The sequence below is a fragment of the Gopherus flavomarginatus genome, chromosome 14, assembly GCF_025201925.1.
Source record: "Gopherus flavomarginatus isolate rGopFla2 chromosome 14, rGopFla2.mat.asm, whole genome shotgun sequence".
In the NCBI taxonomy this organism is placed as follows: domain Eukaryota; kingdom Metazoa; phylum Chordata; order Testudines; family Testudinidae; genus Gopherus; species Gopherus flavomarginatus.
Window position 1 is genome coordinate 36995720 of NC_066630.1, and position 16369 is coordinate 37012088.

The following is a 16369-nucleotide window of genomic DNA, read 5'->3' on the forward strand; positions in this document are numbered from 1 at the left end:
GGTGTCTCCGTCCCCCTCAGCAGAGAGTCTCCAACCACCACTACCCTACGTTTCTTATCAGTGGTGGCAGCAGACCTCCCAGCCTTAGGGGTACGAGACTTCACCCCCTTAACTGTTGGGGGTGATTTCTTCTCTGCTGTATCTTTTACCACAACAGGAGGGTTCGCAGCAGCGGTGGAGCACTGCCCGCTGCTAGAAGTAACCAGCTGGCCGTGTCCACCCTGAGCCTCCTCCTCCACTGGTGTGTCAGGTACACCCTGAGGCATCTCCTCTTCCACTGCAGTGTCAGTAGTCCCGTCAACTGGGACAGCACCATCAGCTGTCTCCACATGGATACTGTCCAGGAATTGCTCATGGACATAGATGTTCCTCAGCCAGGCCACCTCCTCCTGTAGCTCTCCCACCTGCTGCCTGAGAGATTCCACCAGTAGGCACCTTTCACATTGGATGCCACCCCCAGCCTGGATATCAGTAAGTGGAAATTGCAAATTACAGTCTTTGCAAGCCCACACCAGAATCTGGGTAAAAGCATCCATGCTTTGGTGCTCTGTCTGGCTACAGGCGCAGGTGGAGGAGACAGAAGCAGTGCTGGCACAGGTGTTACGGGTCCTCCTCACCATTTTAAGCCTCCCTCTGTCAAAGTCTCAAATTCCTGTCTACAGCTCTCTGTCCGCTCCTCTTTGCTGTGAACAGAAGGGTTTTCGATGTGGCTCAGGTTATGGGTTCAAGGGACCAATGGGTCACAGATGAGACCAACAAATAGTGTCCTTCACATCAGATCCATGAGCCAAATCCTCAGCTGATATCAAGGGAGTGATGCTGATTTACACCAGCAAAGGCGCTGGTTCTGGAACTTCACAACTGAGATAGGAAGAAACTCTGAATGAGGCTGTCATGGAGAGATTCTTAAAATTACCCCCACCCCAGGTACGAGGCCTGTAACAAGAACTCCTCCCGGGCCTCTGAGTGTGCAAAAAATAACCTCTTTTCTACGAAAGACCTGTAATTCTAGCCAGACCGAAACAAGGCACCCAAGAATCTCAACATGCTTCTTGAGTAAAAAGGAACTGAAAGCAAACAAATGAGGAGAAATTACTGGCACAGCCCTGCAGAAACACCCTCCACCCACAGAAGCAATCTTGCTTCCTCCCATTGGAGAGCTTGTTCACTCATCTTTATCCATGACATTTAAAATATTTGTATATATACATACACTAGTCAACTGAAATGTTCCTGCACCAAGGTACAGTCACTTGTGCTTCTCTCCCTGCAGCTGTTGACCTGCTGGTGAATCAGACGCCTGTCATAATGAACGGATCGGAAGGAGACAAGCTCACTATAGAGTGTAGATTCAAGGTGGTGAAAGACCCAAGCACCACATCCAGTGTTACGTGGTATAAGACGGGGGCTGATGGACACAAGAAAGAGCTGAAGAACAGAACAGGCATTGTCACAACAGCTCTAGATTCCTCAAAAGGCCTGGCCTCTCTCACCTTGATCAAAATCAATAGGAATGACTCCGGGCTCTACAGATGTGACTTTGGTAAAAATGGCGGTGGAAATGGAACCAGAGTGACCATCCATGGTAAATAGCAGCATTGTCCTCTCAGATCTTCACTATATTTCCTAGGGAAGAATAAGGACTAGGAAAAGAAGAGCAGATGCTAATACTTTACATGGGGTGATATTGATGGGACAGGAGTTGCTGGCAAACAGAAGAAGAAGAGAATGTTATGGAGAAATTTGCAGTGAGAAGTCAGTGATTCCAGGTGGTTTTCCAGATCCTGCACATCTTTTTTTGGGGGGGTCAAAGTATTTGCAACCCTCTCCCCTTTTCCTGATGTCCCTCGCTCAGCAGCACAGCATTGCTGCCCACCAGAATTCTCTGAGCTGCTTGGTGATGGGTGACTCACAAAGGGTTCAGTGGTTTGGAGAAGCAGCTCCAGGTTCAAAAGCTCTTCTCACCCATATTGAGCAGTCAGTCAGTTTCACCATGACAGGCTCTCTTGTAAGGAGATTTCCAGTATTTCCCAATTTTGAGCGGGATGGAAATGCCTCTTGGTATAGTGCCGATTCTGCTTTCAGTCTTGGACAAAAACAAGTCATGTCTAGATGACAGCCCTAACAACCCACTCATGGCAGCACCACTATTGTAAGCTGCAGTGTTTGGGACCATAACTGTAGAATACTGTCTTTTCTTTTTTTTTTAAAATGAGGGAAATCTTGTTAAACCTCAGCACAGGTTCCAGTTTGATTCTGGGTGAGGGTGTAAGCTACTCCTTACTTGATCCTAACTGATTAGCCCATTGCAAATACCATCTTCTGACAAATGAATCCAGCAGATTGGTGTCAGTTATCATTCTTCCAGTAGTGGTGGAGCAACGACCCAGTTTGCTGTTTCTCCTTTGGCTGTTCTGCCATAGGATTCCATGGGTGGTGGTGGTCTAGTGACCTAGCTCACAGCATCTTTCCCTGCCCCTATCCAGCAGGACTCCTGTAAAGGTGGTAACGCATGACCCAAACTATGTTGTTTTGCCCTAGAACTAGTGGTAATAGGGGTGCAATAACTCAACTTGCCCTGCCTCGGTAGCCCCTGTCTAGTAGGACAACAGTGAATTAATGTTTCTTTCAACAGCACATGACCAAAAGCTGATGAGCTCTTACATTGTTCCTGGGACTGTGGCTGGGACACTTCTCTTCTTGCTGGTGCTTGGTATCCTTTTGTGGAGATGCAGACCGTGTTCCAAAGGTAAGATTTACTTGGACAATAAATGTAAGCAAATTTCTGTATGAGGGGAGCTCATAGGATGCCGATAGAATCTTCTTTGTGTCCTTCCTTTAGCCGAATAAAGAGTAATTTGGGGAATTTTTGCCAGTGAACATACAGCAGCGATGGTGAACTGGCAGCTCTAGTTAGTGAAGTCTCATACCTAAGCACAGATGCCGCCTGGGCAATGGTAGGACTATTCTGTCTCCTCCCTGACCTGAGGAAGCACCTCACGGTGTGAAAGGTGGATTCAGTCTCCATGTCTATTCCACCTTTGGCTGGATTGCCAACAAAGCCGCCAATTATTGGCAATTGCTTGGGTGGGAACGTGTGGGATGTAGATACTGCTCCACTATGAACAAACTAGACCAGCGGTCCCCAATGCGCCCGCGTCCTGGCCGGTGGTCGAGCATCTGCCGAAATACCGCCAAAATTCAGCGGCGACACCTCTCGATGACGCTGCTTGTCGCTGACAAGCAGCGTCATCAAGAGGCATCTCTGCCGAAATGCCTCCGAAATTCGGCAGCATTTCAGCGGATGTTCGACCGACATCATGGTCCTTCATCTGGCGCTTGCCAGACGAAAAGGTTGGGGACCGCTGAACCAGACTGACAACTAACTCCTTCATTTAAGTGACCCAAAGGTCATCAAAGAATAACCAGCTTAGCCACAACTTCATTTTTTTTCCAGAACCACTTCAAAGCAGGTCAGAGGCAGAGATGAATCAGATGGAGATGGTGAGTTGGAGAGCTTATCATAAGAGCCTCGTTTAATTTCTCTCGAGCATAGGGGAACTGGGTGTTGAGCATCAACTCCAGGAATACAAGGTAATAAAGAAATCAGTTCTCCTTTTCCAGACTGCAGCTCCAAGAACTTCAGAGTAACAGAAAATGCAGCACTAGTCCTGAATAGGATTAGAGGTGGTACGACATTCAAAAAGTTAGAGGGGAAATCAAGAATTAATTATCCTTAGAGCAAAGATAAAGAGGACATAAATTAGTGATTGCACAGGATCTTCAGCGATAATAGAGAATGCAGCGTTGGTTCTAGGCAGGGGGACTAGGAGGTTCAAGGCAAGAGGGAATCTTATGCAGCTCCAGAAACTTCAAAACACTTGAGAATGCAGCATTTGTTCCATTAACTTTAAAGGTGTTTCATACTCAGAATACAGCTTCCTAAAAAGTCAGCACATTTTTACAGTGCCTGTCTCAGTGGAAGATGGTCTAGCATTATAATAGTATGATATGGGCATCACTAACCGTGTACTTTAGACCTTGCAAAGCAGAAAGGAACGAGCGGCCTTCACTCATTTTCCTCTTGCTTTGCAGTCTTCTCCTCCACCAGCTGATGAGGTGACTTACGTTGACTTGAACTTCCACAAAAGGGACGCAAAGGTGGAGGAAGAGGTTGTTTACACGGAAGTGAAGATACGGCCAAAACAGAGAGATGACAATGACATCTATGCAAAAGTCAAACCTAGTCAGCGCTAGGGGAAGAGCTAGTGGGAATTAACAGAGGGATGACCAGCATTTCACATGTCCATTAAATGCAAGTCTCCATGAAACAACGAATTAGCTCTTAGTAAAAGATGTCCTTGGAGATCAAAGTCCTCTAGTTATGAACAGAACAGGTAGCAATGCAAGATTCTCATTTCCTGCTCCACCAACATGTCTCAATTCCGACCTGGAGAGACCAATTTTGTGGGTAAACGAAGAGTTCTGCTAACCCATCTACACTTGGTCTATGTGCTGCAATTGTAGCCAGGAAATGGGTTGTGCTGTGGACAGTGGTTCACTAGGAACTGAGTCGAGACCAGAAATTCATTTAACAAACTCATCAGCCATCAGATTGTAGCAATTTTTAGTTGCTATTTACCAGCCCTGTATTTGAACAGTGACCAAGAGCCAAGCCCTGGAGCCACCCAAGTATGGAAAATGTTGCCATCTTGTTGTGGGAAGTACTGTCCTCCACTGAAGATGCCAACTGTGCTGAACAAGGAAGGAAAAGCCTCCAAAGAGCCATGCTCCCTACCCTGGAAGATGTACAATAATGCTGTTAACGCTCAAGAGTGATTTCTCATACTTTCATGAATGAAAGTGACATGATTGTTTAATCTTTCTAAGCACAAAGCAGGCTTTTCTGTTGGGAGGGAATTAAGTGGATGGAATCCAGGGAAGCTTAAGAGCCCAACAACAACTATATGAATTGTTTTATTAACTAAAGCTTTTACAGCAAGTTTAGCCCAGGGATTGAGTGTGTGCGATTGCTCTGATTTAAATGGAGTTGTACCTACTTACACCAGGAATGGATTTGTCCCCTTGTGTCTGTGAGACTTTACTGTAAATTTAAAAAGGAATTGTGTAATTTAAAAAAAAAAGCCATCATTTCTAGTGGTTCAAGTAGATTGTGCTTTTAGATAATTAAATAATAATTTTAGATAACCCTCCAGAAAAAACAACCCAAAGGGACAGTTGGGCTCCCAAAAATGGAAAGACCTCAAAAAAACAAACACAGGAGTGCCTTTGAAAGTTTCTCCATAACGCATTGATTTTTATGACTACTGTAGATGCATGAGATATAACCTGTGCAGAGCATAACTCATGGATTTCCATAAGGATACAACCAGAAGAAACAGCACAGCAACCATGTGAACACCTGCAAAATGTTCTGCTGATTATTAATACCTGCATCCATTCATTATTAACTAATACATGGCATCAGCCATTTTCAAGACTGAACTCCCAAAAGAAAAGGCAGCTATTGAACTGCATTGTGGTTGCACCAAGACAGGGTTTAGTCCCCTTTTGTGGGCTAGGTCTTTAGCTACATCAGTTTCATGAATGCAAATGATGGGTTTTTCAGTGGTAACTGCTGTTCATTGCCCTGCAGATCCACCCACGGCAAATCTGCAGAGGCAGTCCTTCCAGAAGAACTGGGTGACTAAATACCCACCACGAACACCACAGATGCTGGGTGGAGACCAACTTCAAGCCTGGCTGAAGTCATGAAGGTTTCCACCCATTTACACCAAGACTGTACGTGTTCCTTAAGATATAGATAAGAATGGCTATGCTGGATCAGATCAATGGTTCATCTAGTCCAGTATCCTGTCTTTGACCAGTGCCAGGTGCTTCAGAGGGATGAACAGTACAGAACAATTTCAAGTGATCTCTCTCCTGTTGTCTAGTCCCCCCTTATGACAGTTGGAGGTTGAGAGACACCACACTGAATGACTAAGCTGAGTACAAAATATATGGAGGTTGGCCTAAACACTACAGCCTGCAGCAGAATTACCGCTAGCGGTTTAGGCCCTTACTATATAGTGCTGCATATACTTCTTACCACACCAAATACTTCCACTTAAGGGCTTCTTCAAATGCCACAAGTTTGGAAATAGCCGACTTTGGTTATTGACAAGACAGTGCATTATTATTATTTTTGCCATTAGCAAAAGCCAGATCCTCCCCAGCAAAAACCACTGCTGCTTGCTGCGGGAAAGTGAAGTTTATGAGTCACCCTGAAAAGGGGAAGTAAAGTCAAAGGGTAAATCCGTGCTGGTGCTGTGCCAGGGTATTTTTAATTTGTAACTGAACTGGTATCTGTAACAACCTATCTGAAGAGGGAGAGTTTGAAAGGAAATCAGCAGTTTGTCAATGTTGATGAAAACCACTAATTACCAATTTTTTTATATATTTTACACACATACACACTCTTATTCTTGGTCTTTCTTTCCACTATGAAATTAATTATTCTATTATTTTTAAAAGCAGCGTATTCAAATGAAAGCTAGGATTTCCAAAGGCTCCAGTGCGAGCTTTAGACACAACTCTCAGTGAAAGCCAAGGGAGCTGGGCACCTTGCTACATTATATCCCTTTGCCATCCTCAATCTAAGGCCCAAGGTCTGTACATTGATTGTACTTTGGGTCAGAGCCTCCACGGAGTCAGAACTGATGAGGAAGTGGGTCCATAACATTTAAACAGGATTTTGTAAACAAGACACTTTCTAAATGCTCTCGGTCAGAGGTGCCCGTAACCATCATCTTGAATCTACTGGTGTGGCAGGATTTTTTGGCTTCCAAGGTCTCAGATGAGCTATGATCTGCCAACCTTTAGAAGGAACACAGAGTCAAATGCAAATGAACACGCTGCAAGTGTGTGGCGATCTTGCTGCATATCCAGCTGATTGTCTACAACTGGGGCGAGCAAACTATGGCCATGTCCGGTCTGTCAAAACTTTTAATCTTGTCCTCGATCCTAGCCTCCCGAACCCCTCATCCGCAAATCCACCACAAAGCCTACACCCCCAGCCAGAGCCCTCAACCCAGGGCCAGTGCAAGGATGTTTCGTGCCCTAGGTGAAACTTCCACCTTGCACCCCCCTTCCTCCCATGCCCCTGCCCTGAGGCGCCCCCCCCCACGGCAGCTCCCCCCCTCTGCCCTGAGGCACCCCCCTGTGGCAGCTCCCCACCCCCAGGCACCCCCCCCGCTCCAGCTCACCCCTGCTCCATACATGAGCAGGAGCACCTTGAACACACCATCGCTGCTTCATTTCTCCTGCTTCCCAGGCTTGCAGTGCCTAAGCTGATTGGTGCCGCAAGCCTGGGAGGTGGGAGAAGTGAATCAGCCACGGTGTGCTCGGGGAGGAGGCGGGGCAGGGATGAGCTGGGGAGGGGAGTTCCCCTGCATGCCGCCCCCTGCCCCTTACTTGCTGCAGGCGGCCCTCCCCGTGCTCTGCTGCCTCAACTCCCTCCGCCTAAATGCCGGCAGCGACCAGGGCGGCCGAAGATCTGGCCGCTGCAGTCACTGCCAAAGAAAATGACCACCCCCCCCAAATCTCAGCGCTCTAGGTAATTGCCTAGGTCTCCTAAATGGTTGAACCAGCCCTGCCTCAACCCCCCCTGCACTCCGGCCATAGGCGCCGACTCTGTGGGTGCTCCGGGGCTGGAGCACCCATGGGGGAAAAAAAAAAAGCTGCCCATGGCTCTGCCCCCCTCTTCCAGCTCACCTCTGCCTCCTCCTTCTCCCCCCTGCCTCGCAGTGCTTGCGCTGTGAAACAGCTGCTGATTCGCGGGGGAAGAGGGGGAACGTGACGCCCTGGGGAAGAGATGGGGCTGGGGCAGCGATCCAGTAGGAGCAGGGAGGGGGCAGAGTTAGGGTGGGGCCAGGGGTGGGGGTGGAATTGGAATGGTGGCAGAACCAGGGGTGAGGGAAGGGACAAGGGGCACAGGCACCTACCGGCACTGGAGAAAGTTGGCGCCTATGCCTCTGGTCCCAGCCCTGATCCCCCTCCCATCCTCCAAACCCCTCAGTCCCAGCCCACAGCACACCCCTGCAACCAACCCCCAATTTCATGAGCATTCATGGCTCACCATACAATTTGTATACCCACTGGGGCCTTCAGGCTAAAAAGTTTGCCCACCCTGGTCTAAAAAAAAAGTGCACTTTCCAGCATGAGCCCTCACCTTTAGTACCTGCCTTATGCTCACTCCAGTCCTGCTTTAAGTCCTTGCTAGGATTATAATTCTAAAAGGCCCCCAGCACTCCTCATCCCAGCACCCCTGCACGTGGCCTCTGTTCACAGGGTATAAAAGGAGCAGGGTGTGGGCAGATAGTCACGTCTGAGAACACCCTCATTCCACAGCATGTTAATGAGGCAGAGACTGTTCAGAGCTGGACTCAGCACTCATTGCCAGTGAGGAACACCACCTTTCTTGAAGTGTGTGTAGTATTGAGCCTAAATGAGTGTGCCAGGAGGTGGTGCTCTTTGTACTGACTGTCGGCTTGTCCACATACCGGTGGGTGAGGTCGTATCTTTTACTGGACCAGCTTCTGTTGGCAGAGAGACGAGCTTTCCAGCTGCACCGAGCTCTTCCTCAGGCCTGGGCAAGGTACTGCAAGTACCACAGCAAAATACAGGATCAAACTGATAGTTTAGCAGGAGCAGTTAGCACAGATCTTAAGGGATCAGTCAATTGTCTTCTATTGGACCAACTTCAACTGGTGAGAGAGGGGGACCATTCCCCTGGAACACGCGCTGAAGCAGAGCTCTGTGTAGTTCTAACACTTTTGTCGCTCACCAACGGAATTTAGTCCAATCAAAGATAAGACCTCACCTGCCTTGTCTCACTGATATCCTGGGACCCACATGGCTACAGCAACACTGCATACATGTGTGGGCAGAGACATCACATTTGTGTAGCACTCCAGTGAAAGGGGAGCACAGGGCTAAGTGTGCAACTTGCTGCTGCAGCTGGATAGGAAGAACCTGGCGGCTGCAGAGCAGCTCTTGCAGTAAGGCAGGCTCAAGTTCTCCTGTCCCATTACACGTGCAGCGCCCTGCACCAGGAGGGGGTTAAGCACAGATCCTCAAAAGGTATTTAGGCACCTAATGCCCAGAGAAATCAATGGGAGTTAGGCACCTATAACCTTGGAGGATCTGGTCCTGAATGCTTGAGAGCAGGCTTTGCCCGTCTGGCACAGGTTCTGCTTTGGAGTGACAGTGGTGCAGTGATATTACCGCTGTAATTAAGGCTGGTTTGCTATTCGCATTCTCTCTCTTACTGACAAAGCTCAGGCTGTGACTGTGGAGTCATTTTGTTCCTTTTCCAGCAATTTTATGAAACGTCATTGACATTTGTTCAATTGCACTTTTCTTTGTTAGAGAAAAGACGTCAACGGACTCTGAATGCTAAATTGCTAATATTTCCTGTGTGCAAATAAACATTGAAAAAACCTATTGGGTTAATTCTCTGATCAGTAAATACAGTAGAAGTAAAAAGAAGAAATGTTTGTGACTTCCCCCTAAAGGCTTTGTTCAAGCAGTAATCTATTGGGAGTAGGAGGATGAGGATACAGGCCTCATAGGGGACTTCAGCGGGATCCACCCCCCAGGACCAAGTTTTGAAAATGCCTAGGGCAAGTTGGCACCAGGGGTGGCAGGTTTGTATAATTTTCGGGTGGTGCCCAGAATGGATTCAAGTTCCGCCTACACCCCTGCCTTGTAAGCTGATATATATTTTTTAAAATAATGTAAAAATGTGAGGGTTGTGGGGATGAGGGGGTCTGGAGTGTGAGAGGGGCTCAGGGTGTGGGGGGGTGAGGGCTCTGGGGTGGAAATGAGGATGACGGATGGGGGAACCCTGTGCTGGTGGAGGGTCCCGCCGGAAAAGGGAAGGGTCCGTCCGAGGCAAAAGGGCAGGATCAGCCTGGATCAGCCTGCCCTGGCACTAGAGGTGGGGTGGCGCTAGGACCCTGTGGTGGTAGTTGATGCCAGGAGCAGACAGAGCAGAGGGGATGGGGCAGGAGCAGCTGCTGATGGACAGACAAAACCGTCTCAGAGGTGATGCTCCAAGTGAATATGCAGCCAGGGCTGAAGCTTAGATATAGACTTTAGGGTGATGTCTAACTAACCTCTCTGAGCAGCCGCCGCTGCTTGTCAGGCTCCTGTTGGTGTACCAACGACAGCCCAAAAGCAGAGCTCAGGGGCAGGGGAAACTGACTCCTGGAGTTTTGGGCACTAAGGTAAATGGATTCAAATATCTGAGCAAACACCCTGGAATTATAGATCTTTCTCCTTTCCCTCCAAGCCTTAGACCTGAATGCACAATGGGTGAAATCCTGACCTCATTGATGTCCGTTGGAATTTTTGCCTGGCATTCACTCCACAACATTTGAGAGAGTAAAGTGGCTCTGGACAAGTCAGGTTTATAAACTCTGTACAGACAGCTGGATCCTACCCATGTGCACACTGGCCCTGGTTCCCAGCATGCAAGGGAGATCAGGGATGCCATATATAGATGCAGCTTGGCACAGCAGGGAGGCAAAGGATGACATCTGCCTGTGCCAAGGGCACCGTCACACCCTCTCCAGCTGCTGGAGGAGCTCCTGAGGGAACATTGGCACATACCCAGGGGCTATATCGCTTTGGGAGGGTGTTCATTCCTGTGACAAGTCACACATTCAAGAGTTTTAACAGGGCAACTCCACTGGGTTAAAACCTTTTTAGGCTGTGGAGGATAGTGGCTGAGTTGTAATACAGTCATTGTGCGATTCCTTTTTCTTATCTGTCCACACATCTCTTATCAGCAGTACTCAGTCACTCTTAACCACAGCTACATTTGGTTTGGGGAAGTGGGGGGTGGGGACATGCACCCATTTTTTTTTAACCGTTCTTTGTCAGCAGTGCTAACTGCACTTAGTGGCTATCAGGGAGCACTAGTCGCTACTAAGTCTGAAACTGGTCAAGGCTGGGAAGTGGGGGGCTAGGAAGGGCCTTTTAATCACAGGGTGGTGGCAGCTGCCTGTATTGGTGCTTGAATTGCATTCATATTTTTGCATGTCAACCAAGCTGCAAAGACATTTATTTGTGTTGTGAGTTCCGCTACATTTGGAGATAATGATGGGGTCTGTAAGCACATCACACTAGCTGCACTTTCCTCATTCTTGGGACTTTGGCTCTTTTGCAACCCATGTGGGAGGGGCAGTGGGTGTGGGACAGACAGAAAAGCATTTGCAGTAAGATACAGTATTGCCAACCCCAAATACTCAACAATCATGAGTCCTGCTCACCACAAATCATGAGATTGGCTTTAAAACAATGAGATTATGTACAAGCTAGTAAATTTTGTGTTGTTTTTATTTGCCTTCTGCTTTTTGAGTCTTTAGGGTGCACTGGGGTCACATGACAGCCAGAAACTTACTTTTTTTTTTAAGAATGCAGGCTGAACTCACTGATCCTCTTGCCTCCAGAAGCTGGGTCGGTAAGGAAATTAATTTTCATGACATTCATGTCAAACTAGTTACATCATTCCAATGCATGTGCTGTGGATTCTGGGCCCCAATTCTGAGCCTGAAAACACCTTATGTTCATCATGGCTGGGAAAGAGGAACTTCACACAGGTCAAGGAAATGATAACATTTAATACAAGGACTAACTGGAATACGTAAGGTTTTGGGTGCTAGTGGAGGGTGTGGTTCTGGGAATCCAGCAGACCCCTCCCGGTCAGGGGCAGCGAGTTAGCAGATGGACCCTAAAACTTGTTTGGCCACCCGTTCTATCAGTCTCTCCATTAGGGAATGCCTCCTCCCCTATACCAGCACTCCTAGCTATCTTCGAGACACCACTGACTTCCTGAGGAAAAGACAATCCTTTGGTGATCTTCCAGAAGACACCATCCTTGCCACTATGGATGTAGAAACCCTCTATGCCAACATTCCACACAAAGATGGACTACAAGCCATCAGAAACAGCATACCACCATCATGGAAAATCTGGTGGCTGAACTTTGTTACTCTGTCCTCAACCACAACTATTTCAGATTTGGGGACAATATATACCTTCAAGTCAGTGGCATTGCTATGGATACCTGCATGGCCCCACAGTATGCCAATATTTTTATGGCTGACTTAGAACAATGCTTCCTCAGCTCTCATCCCCTGATGCCCCTACTCTACTTGCACTACACTGATGACATCATCATCTGGACCCATAGGAAGAAGGCCCTTAAGGAATTCCACAAAGATTTCAATGATTTCCACCCTGCCATCAACCTCAACCTGGACCAGTCCACACAAGAGATCCACTTCCTTGACATTAGGTGACCATTGCTTATTTAGCACTCTAAACACCACCCTATACCAGAAACCTACTGACCGCTACACTTACCTACATGCCTCCAGCTTTCATCCAGACCACATCACATGATCCATTGTCTACAGCCAAGCTCTAAGATACAACCGCATTTGCTCCGATCCCTCAGACAGAGACAAACACCTACAGAATCTCTATCAAGTGTTCTTAAAACGGCAATACCCACTTGGTGAAGAGAAGAAACAGATTGACGGAGCCAGAAGGGTACCAAGAAGTTACCTACTACAAGATAGGCCCAGTAAAAAAAGTAATAGAATGCCACTAGCTGACACCTACAGCCCCCAACTAAAACCTCTCCAGCGCATTAGCAAGGAACTACAACCTGTTCTGAAGGACGATCCCTCACTCTGACAGACCTTGGGAGGCAGGCCAATTCTCGCCAACAGACAGCCCCCCCATCCTGAAGCAAATACTCACCAGCAACTACACACGACACAACAAAAACACCAACCCAAGAACCAAACGCTGCTACCAACCCTGGTGCCAACTCTGTCCACATACCTATTCAAGGGACACCATCACTGCTCCTGAATCCTTCTGTCCATGCCAATAACCAGGTGCTACAGAGTTCTACTCCGTCTGTCTCTGCTGTCTCTGGGGTGCTGCTCCTGCCCTTCTAGCAGAATTGTTTCCCTCCAGGAAGCTGAAGGCCCTGCCATTTCAGAGACAAGGGTAGCATTAACCAAGAAATCTTCCCTCTTATTGTAATTTGCTGAAGGAGGCCACAATATTGATACTTTTCAGCATTCCAGGAATGTGACTGTTAGATCATCCTTGGCTCCCAGGCAGCTTTCGCAGCCCATGAGGAAGGAGCAGAGGCTACTGGTAGTTAGATACGTGTACTAAGGTTTTTAAAAATTTAGAATTTTCATAGACTCTCTGGGGGCAGGAGAGTGGCAGTTCATTCCAGGGGCAATGCTACCAGCTTACAATTTCTTCCTTAAAGGCCGACCAACATTTGGAGAAAACAGAGGTTGTCAAGGTACAAGCATGGAACAGGGACATGGCTTTCCAATGCGGTGGAGGAGATCCGGCACTCTGTGCCAGAGAGATGTTTCTGCAGATGGTCACCCCTCTACATGTCACTGAATGGAGGGGTTTGATCGGCTGTGAGGGTGAGTTAAGCAGATATGTACATCAAGACCCAACTTCAGCTTCTGCTACACCACAAAATTTGTTGAAATGTGCTTACAGGACTGGGAGGCATATTGACTGGAAACTGACTATATCCTCATCAAGCACATGGAGTTGCCCTGCAAAGGAAAATGTGAACTATGACCACCACTTGCCCCAGCATCACCAGAAAATCCTGCCTCTGTGTCTGCCTAACACCAGGGAAAAGCACAGGGAAAGACACTGCCCCTTTGTACAATTCGCTGGAGTTTCAGAGCACCACAAGCCCCTCACCTCTCCCGAGCAAAGGAACATCAGTGTGTTTATCCAGCTGCCAGACCGGTTTCCCTACGCACCCTCATTTCTGAACCTGTGCAGCATGGCTCAGTGTGGGGATAGGCCAGACCCCAGGGACAGGGACAGTAGAATTTTGAAATCTCCCAGGGGAGAGCAGACTGCTGGGACTAACTTTATCCTCAGATAACTAGTGTCCCCTTCCCCTCCCTGGACCTAACCCCCAGACTACAGCCCTGTTCGGTGCAGCTCCTCTTTGTAAGCGGGTAGTGAGATTGGAGCGAGGGGAAGAGCAGCACTGAAACTGAAGGGACAAAGAAAACAGCTATTAGACAAACAACTGTACATTTTCTACAATGGTTCTACTCTTAATGGGAAGTCTTTTAAACCCCCTCCCCCGCCTTTGCCCAGTCTGTGCAGCCCCAGGACTGTCACTGCCAATGTGCTGGCTGAGAAATGCCCAGACGGGGGGCACAAAGTTGGGGAGGATGTGTTCTCCAGCCACACACTGATCAGCAGCACCCATGCGTGGTCACAGCTGCTCGGTAGTTGGAAGAGAGTTTCACATCTCTGAAGAAAGCAAACAACTGACACAGGAACCTACACATGTGAGGGGGGGGATCACAGCAAGGAACCTGTCTGGGACAGGAACTGGAACCCAAGGGACCATCACTGGGCAATGCCAGCCATTTGCTACCTGCCCAGTGTTGTAAGCCCCAGGTAACAAGGGACTTAGAGGATGAGTCCACTGAGGACCATGTCAGAGCTCAGCCTCTGCACCTTCCTAGTCTCCCTGAGCTTCAGCCACCTCTGAGAACTGGAGAAGAGTTAAGGTGCTAAGAGCTGCTGGTTGCACTTCAACCATTACAGGCTGACACCTGTCACAAGTGCTAGAACCAAAATCTGGTACAGTTCTGAGTGTGCTTTATTGTTTTCCTTGAGAGTTTAAACTGAGTTATTTTTATTTTTTCCTCCTTTTATCCATCCCTTCTTTTGTCCATTCCTCCCTCTTCCTTTCTGGAGTTTGTTCATGCAACAGAATCATCAGGTCTTCCAGTGACTCATTGCTTTTCAGCAAGAAGGATTTTTGTAACGATATAAATATGCCCTATGCATCAACCTCAGTGTCCAATATTTCCATAAATTGGTCATAAGGAACACTGGGGCACATTTTGAACTGGTAAAAGTGGTGTTCTGCTTACTTCTATCTTCTTTCCTGCTTATGTTTTATGGAATTATGTTTCTGAGGGAGTTAATCAGAGACAGTTGAGAGATCTGTCGTTCTCTCTCCTTCCCTTCAGCTCTCATTAACCTCCCCTCTACAACATAGCTAAACAACTATTTCCTCTCTACTTCCTATTGACATCTCTACATCTCACAGACAGACATTGTCCTTACACCATCACAGACTGAACCCAAAGCACCCAGTGAAGTACAAATTGTTGCAGTGGAATTAGTTTGCAGTGCTGACTCTTTGCTCACTGGCAAACTCTACAAACGCAGCCTCCTGAAAGCTTCAGGCCAGCAGGGTTGGGGCTTGATGCTGACTGGACAGCAAGAGCGTCTCCAAGTGGAAATGAATGGGAGTTCATCCTGACCCCTAGGGCAGGAGCAACAACAGAGCAGGGAATTCAAGGCAACCCAAGTTACAGGGGTGGGGTGGGAGGGACTCTCCAGCCTTGTTTGTGAGTGACCCCAACACTACAGCAGAACAGAAAGGGAGACCATTTGGGTCTTTGTTTTACAAACTCATCTGCTGGGAAAACCAAAGCCACATCTGGAGTGGTTTAGATATGAGGGTTGTAGCAGAAAGAGCCTGAAAGACAGAGCGTGGTACTGGATGAGGCCTGAACCAAACATCAGCCAGAGTCAGGCCATGCTTACAATGTCACTGTGCAGTACGTGAACTTGGTAAGAATGTGGTAGGTGTTGCTAAAACAGATACTCCAAATAAATACTAGGCACTAGCTAGTCACTAAACACAGTCCAGAAGAGTAGTACAAGAATACCCTGCTATAGAGTTATAGAATAAATATGCTCCTCGAAGATGGTACAGGGACACACTGACCCCTCCTAGGGTTTGAGCCAACACGCCAGGTTGTAGGGTGTTAACTAAGCATGTGAGAGGGGCAATACACAACTTGTTTGTATGAGGGTAAAAAGAGGGGTCACAGAAAATACATCTGGCCAAGGGGGGAGCGGAAAGTCCCACTGCTGACTGAGCTGGTCCATTCTCATGAGTGTACATGTCCTAATGTCCATGCAGAGTCTATATGGTGCTAGTACAAGTGCTTTTTGTCAAAAACAAACCTGGCCAAGCGCCTTTGCCACCGAATGAGTCTGTCGCCTTTTGGGCAGTTTGACTGAGGTCTGCAGGGCCAGCTACCTGGCTAGAGCCAGGACAACATATGGGCCCATACAGCCAATAACAGGTGTCCTTTTATCAGAGCCCCCAGCGATCATGGAAGGGTGGAGTGATGGTTCTGGTATCTGCCCATCTCCAGCTAACACTGAAACCCCTGCATAGGAGGCGCTGGCTATCAGT

General features: G+C 47.9%; 1 protein-coding gene across 2 annotated transcripts in view; it reads left to right on the top strand.

Annotated features, from left to right (window-relative positions):
- LOC127034447 (obscurin-like) overlaps positions 1-7822 on the top strand; it is a 28436-nt gene extending 20614 nt beyond the window's left edge. For both annotated transcript variants that reach the window (XM_050923315.1, XM_050923316.1), the window contains 4 exons: positions 1274-1585; positions 2636-2749; positions 3458-3504; positions 4096-7822. In XM_050923315.1, the coding sequence (XP_050779272.1) occupies positions 1274-1585; positions 2636-2749; positions 3458-3504; positions 4096-4257 (635 nt within the window). In that variant the 3' untranslated portion in view covers positions 4258-7822. The remainder of the gene's footprint in view (positions 1-1273; positions 1586-2635; positions 2750-3457; positions 3505-4095) is intronic.
- The last annotated feature ends 8547 nt before the right edge of the window (positions 7823-16369 follow it).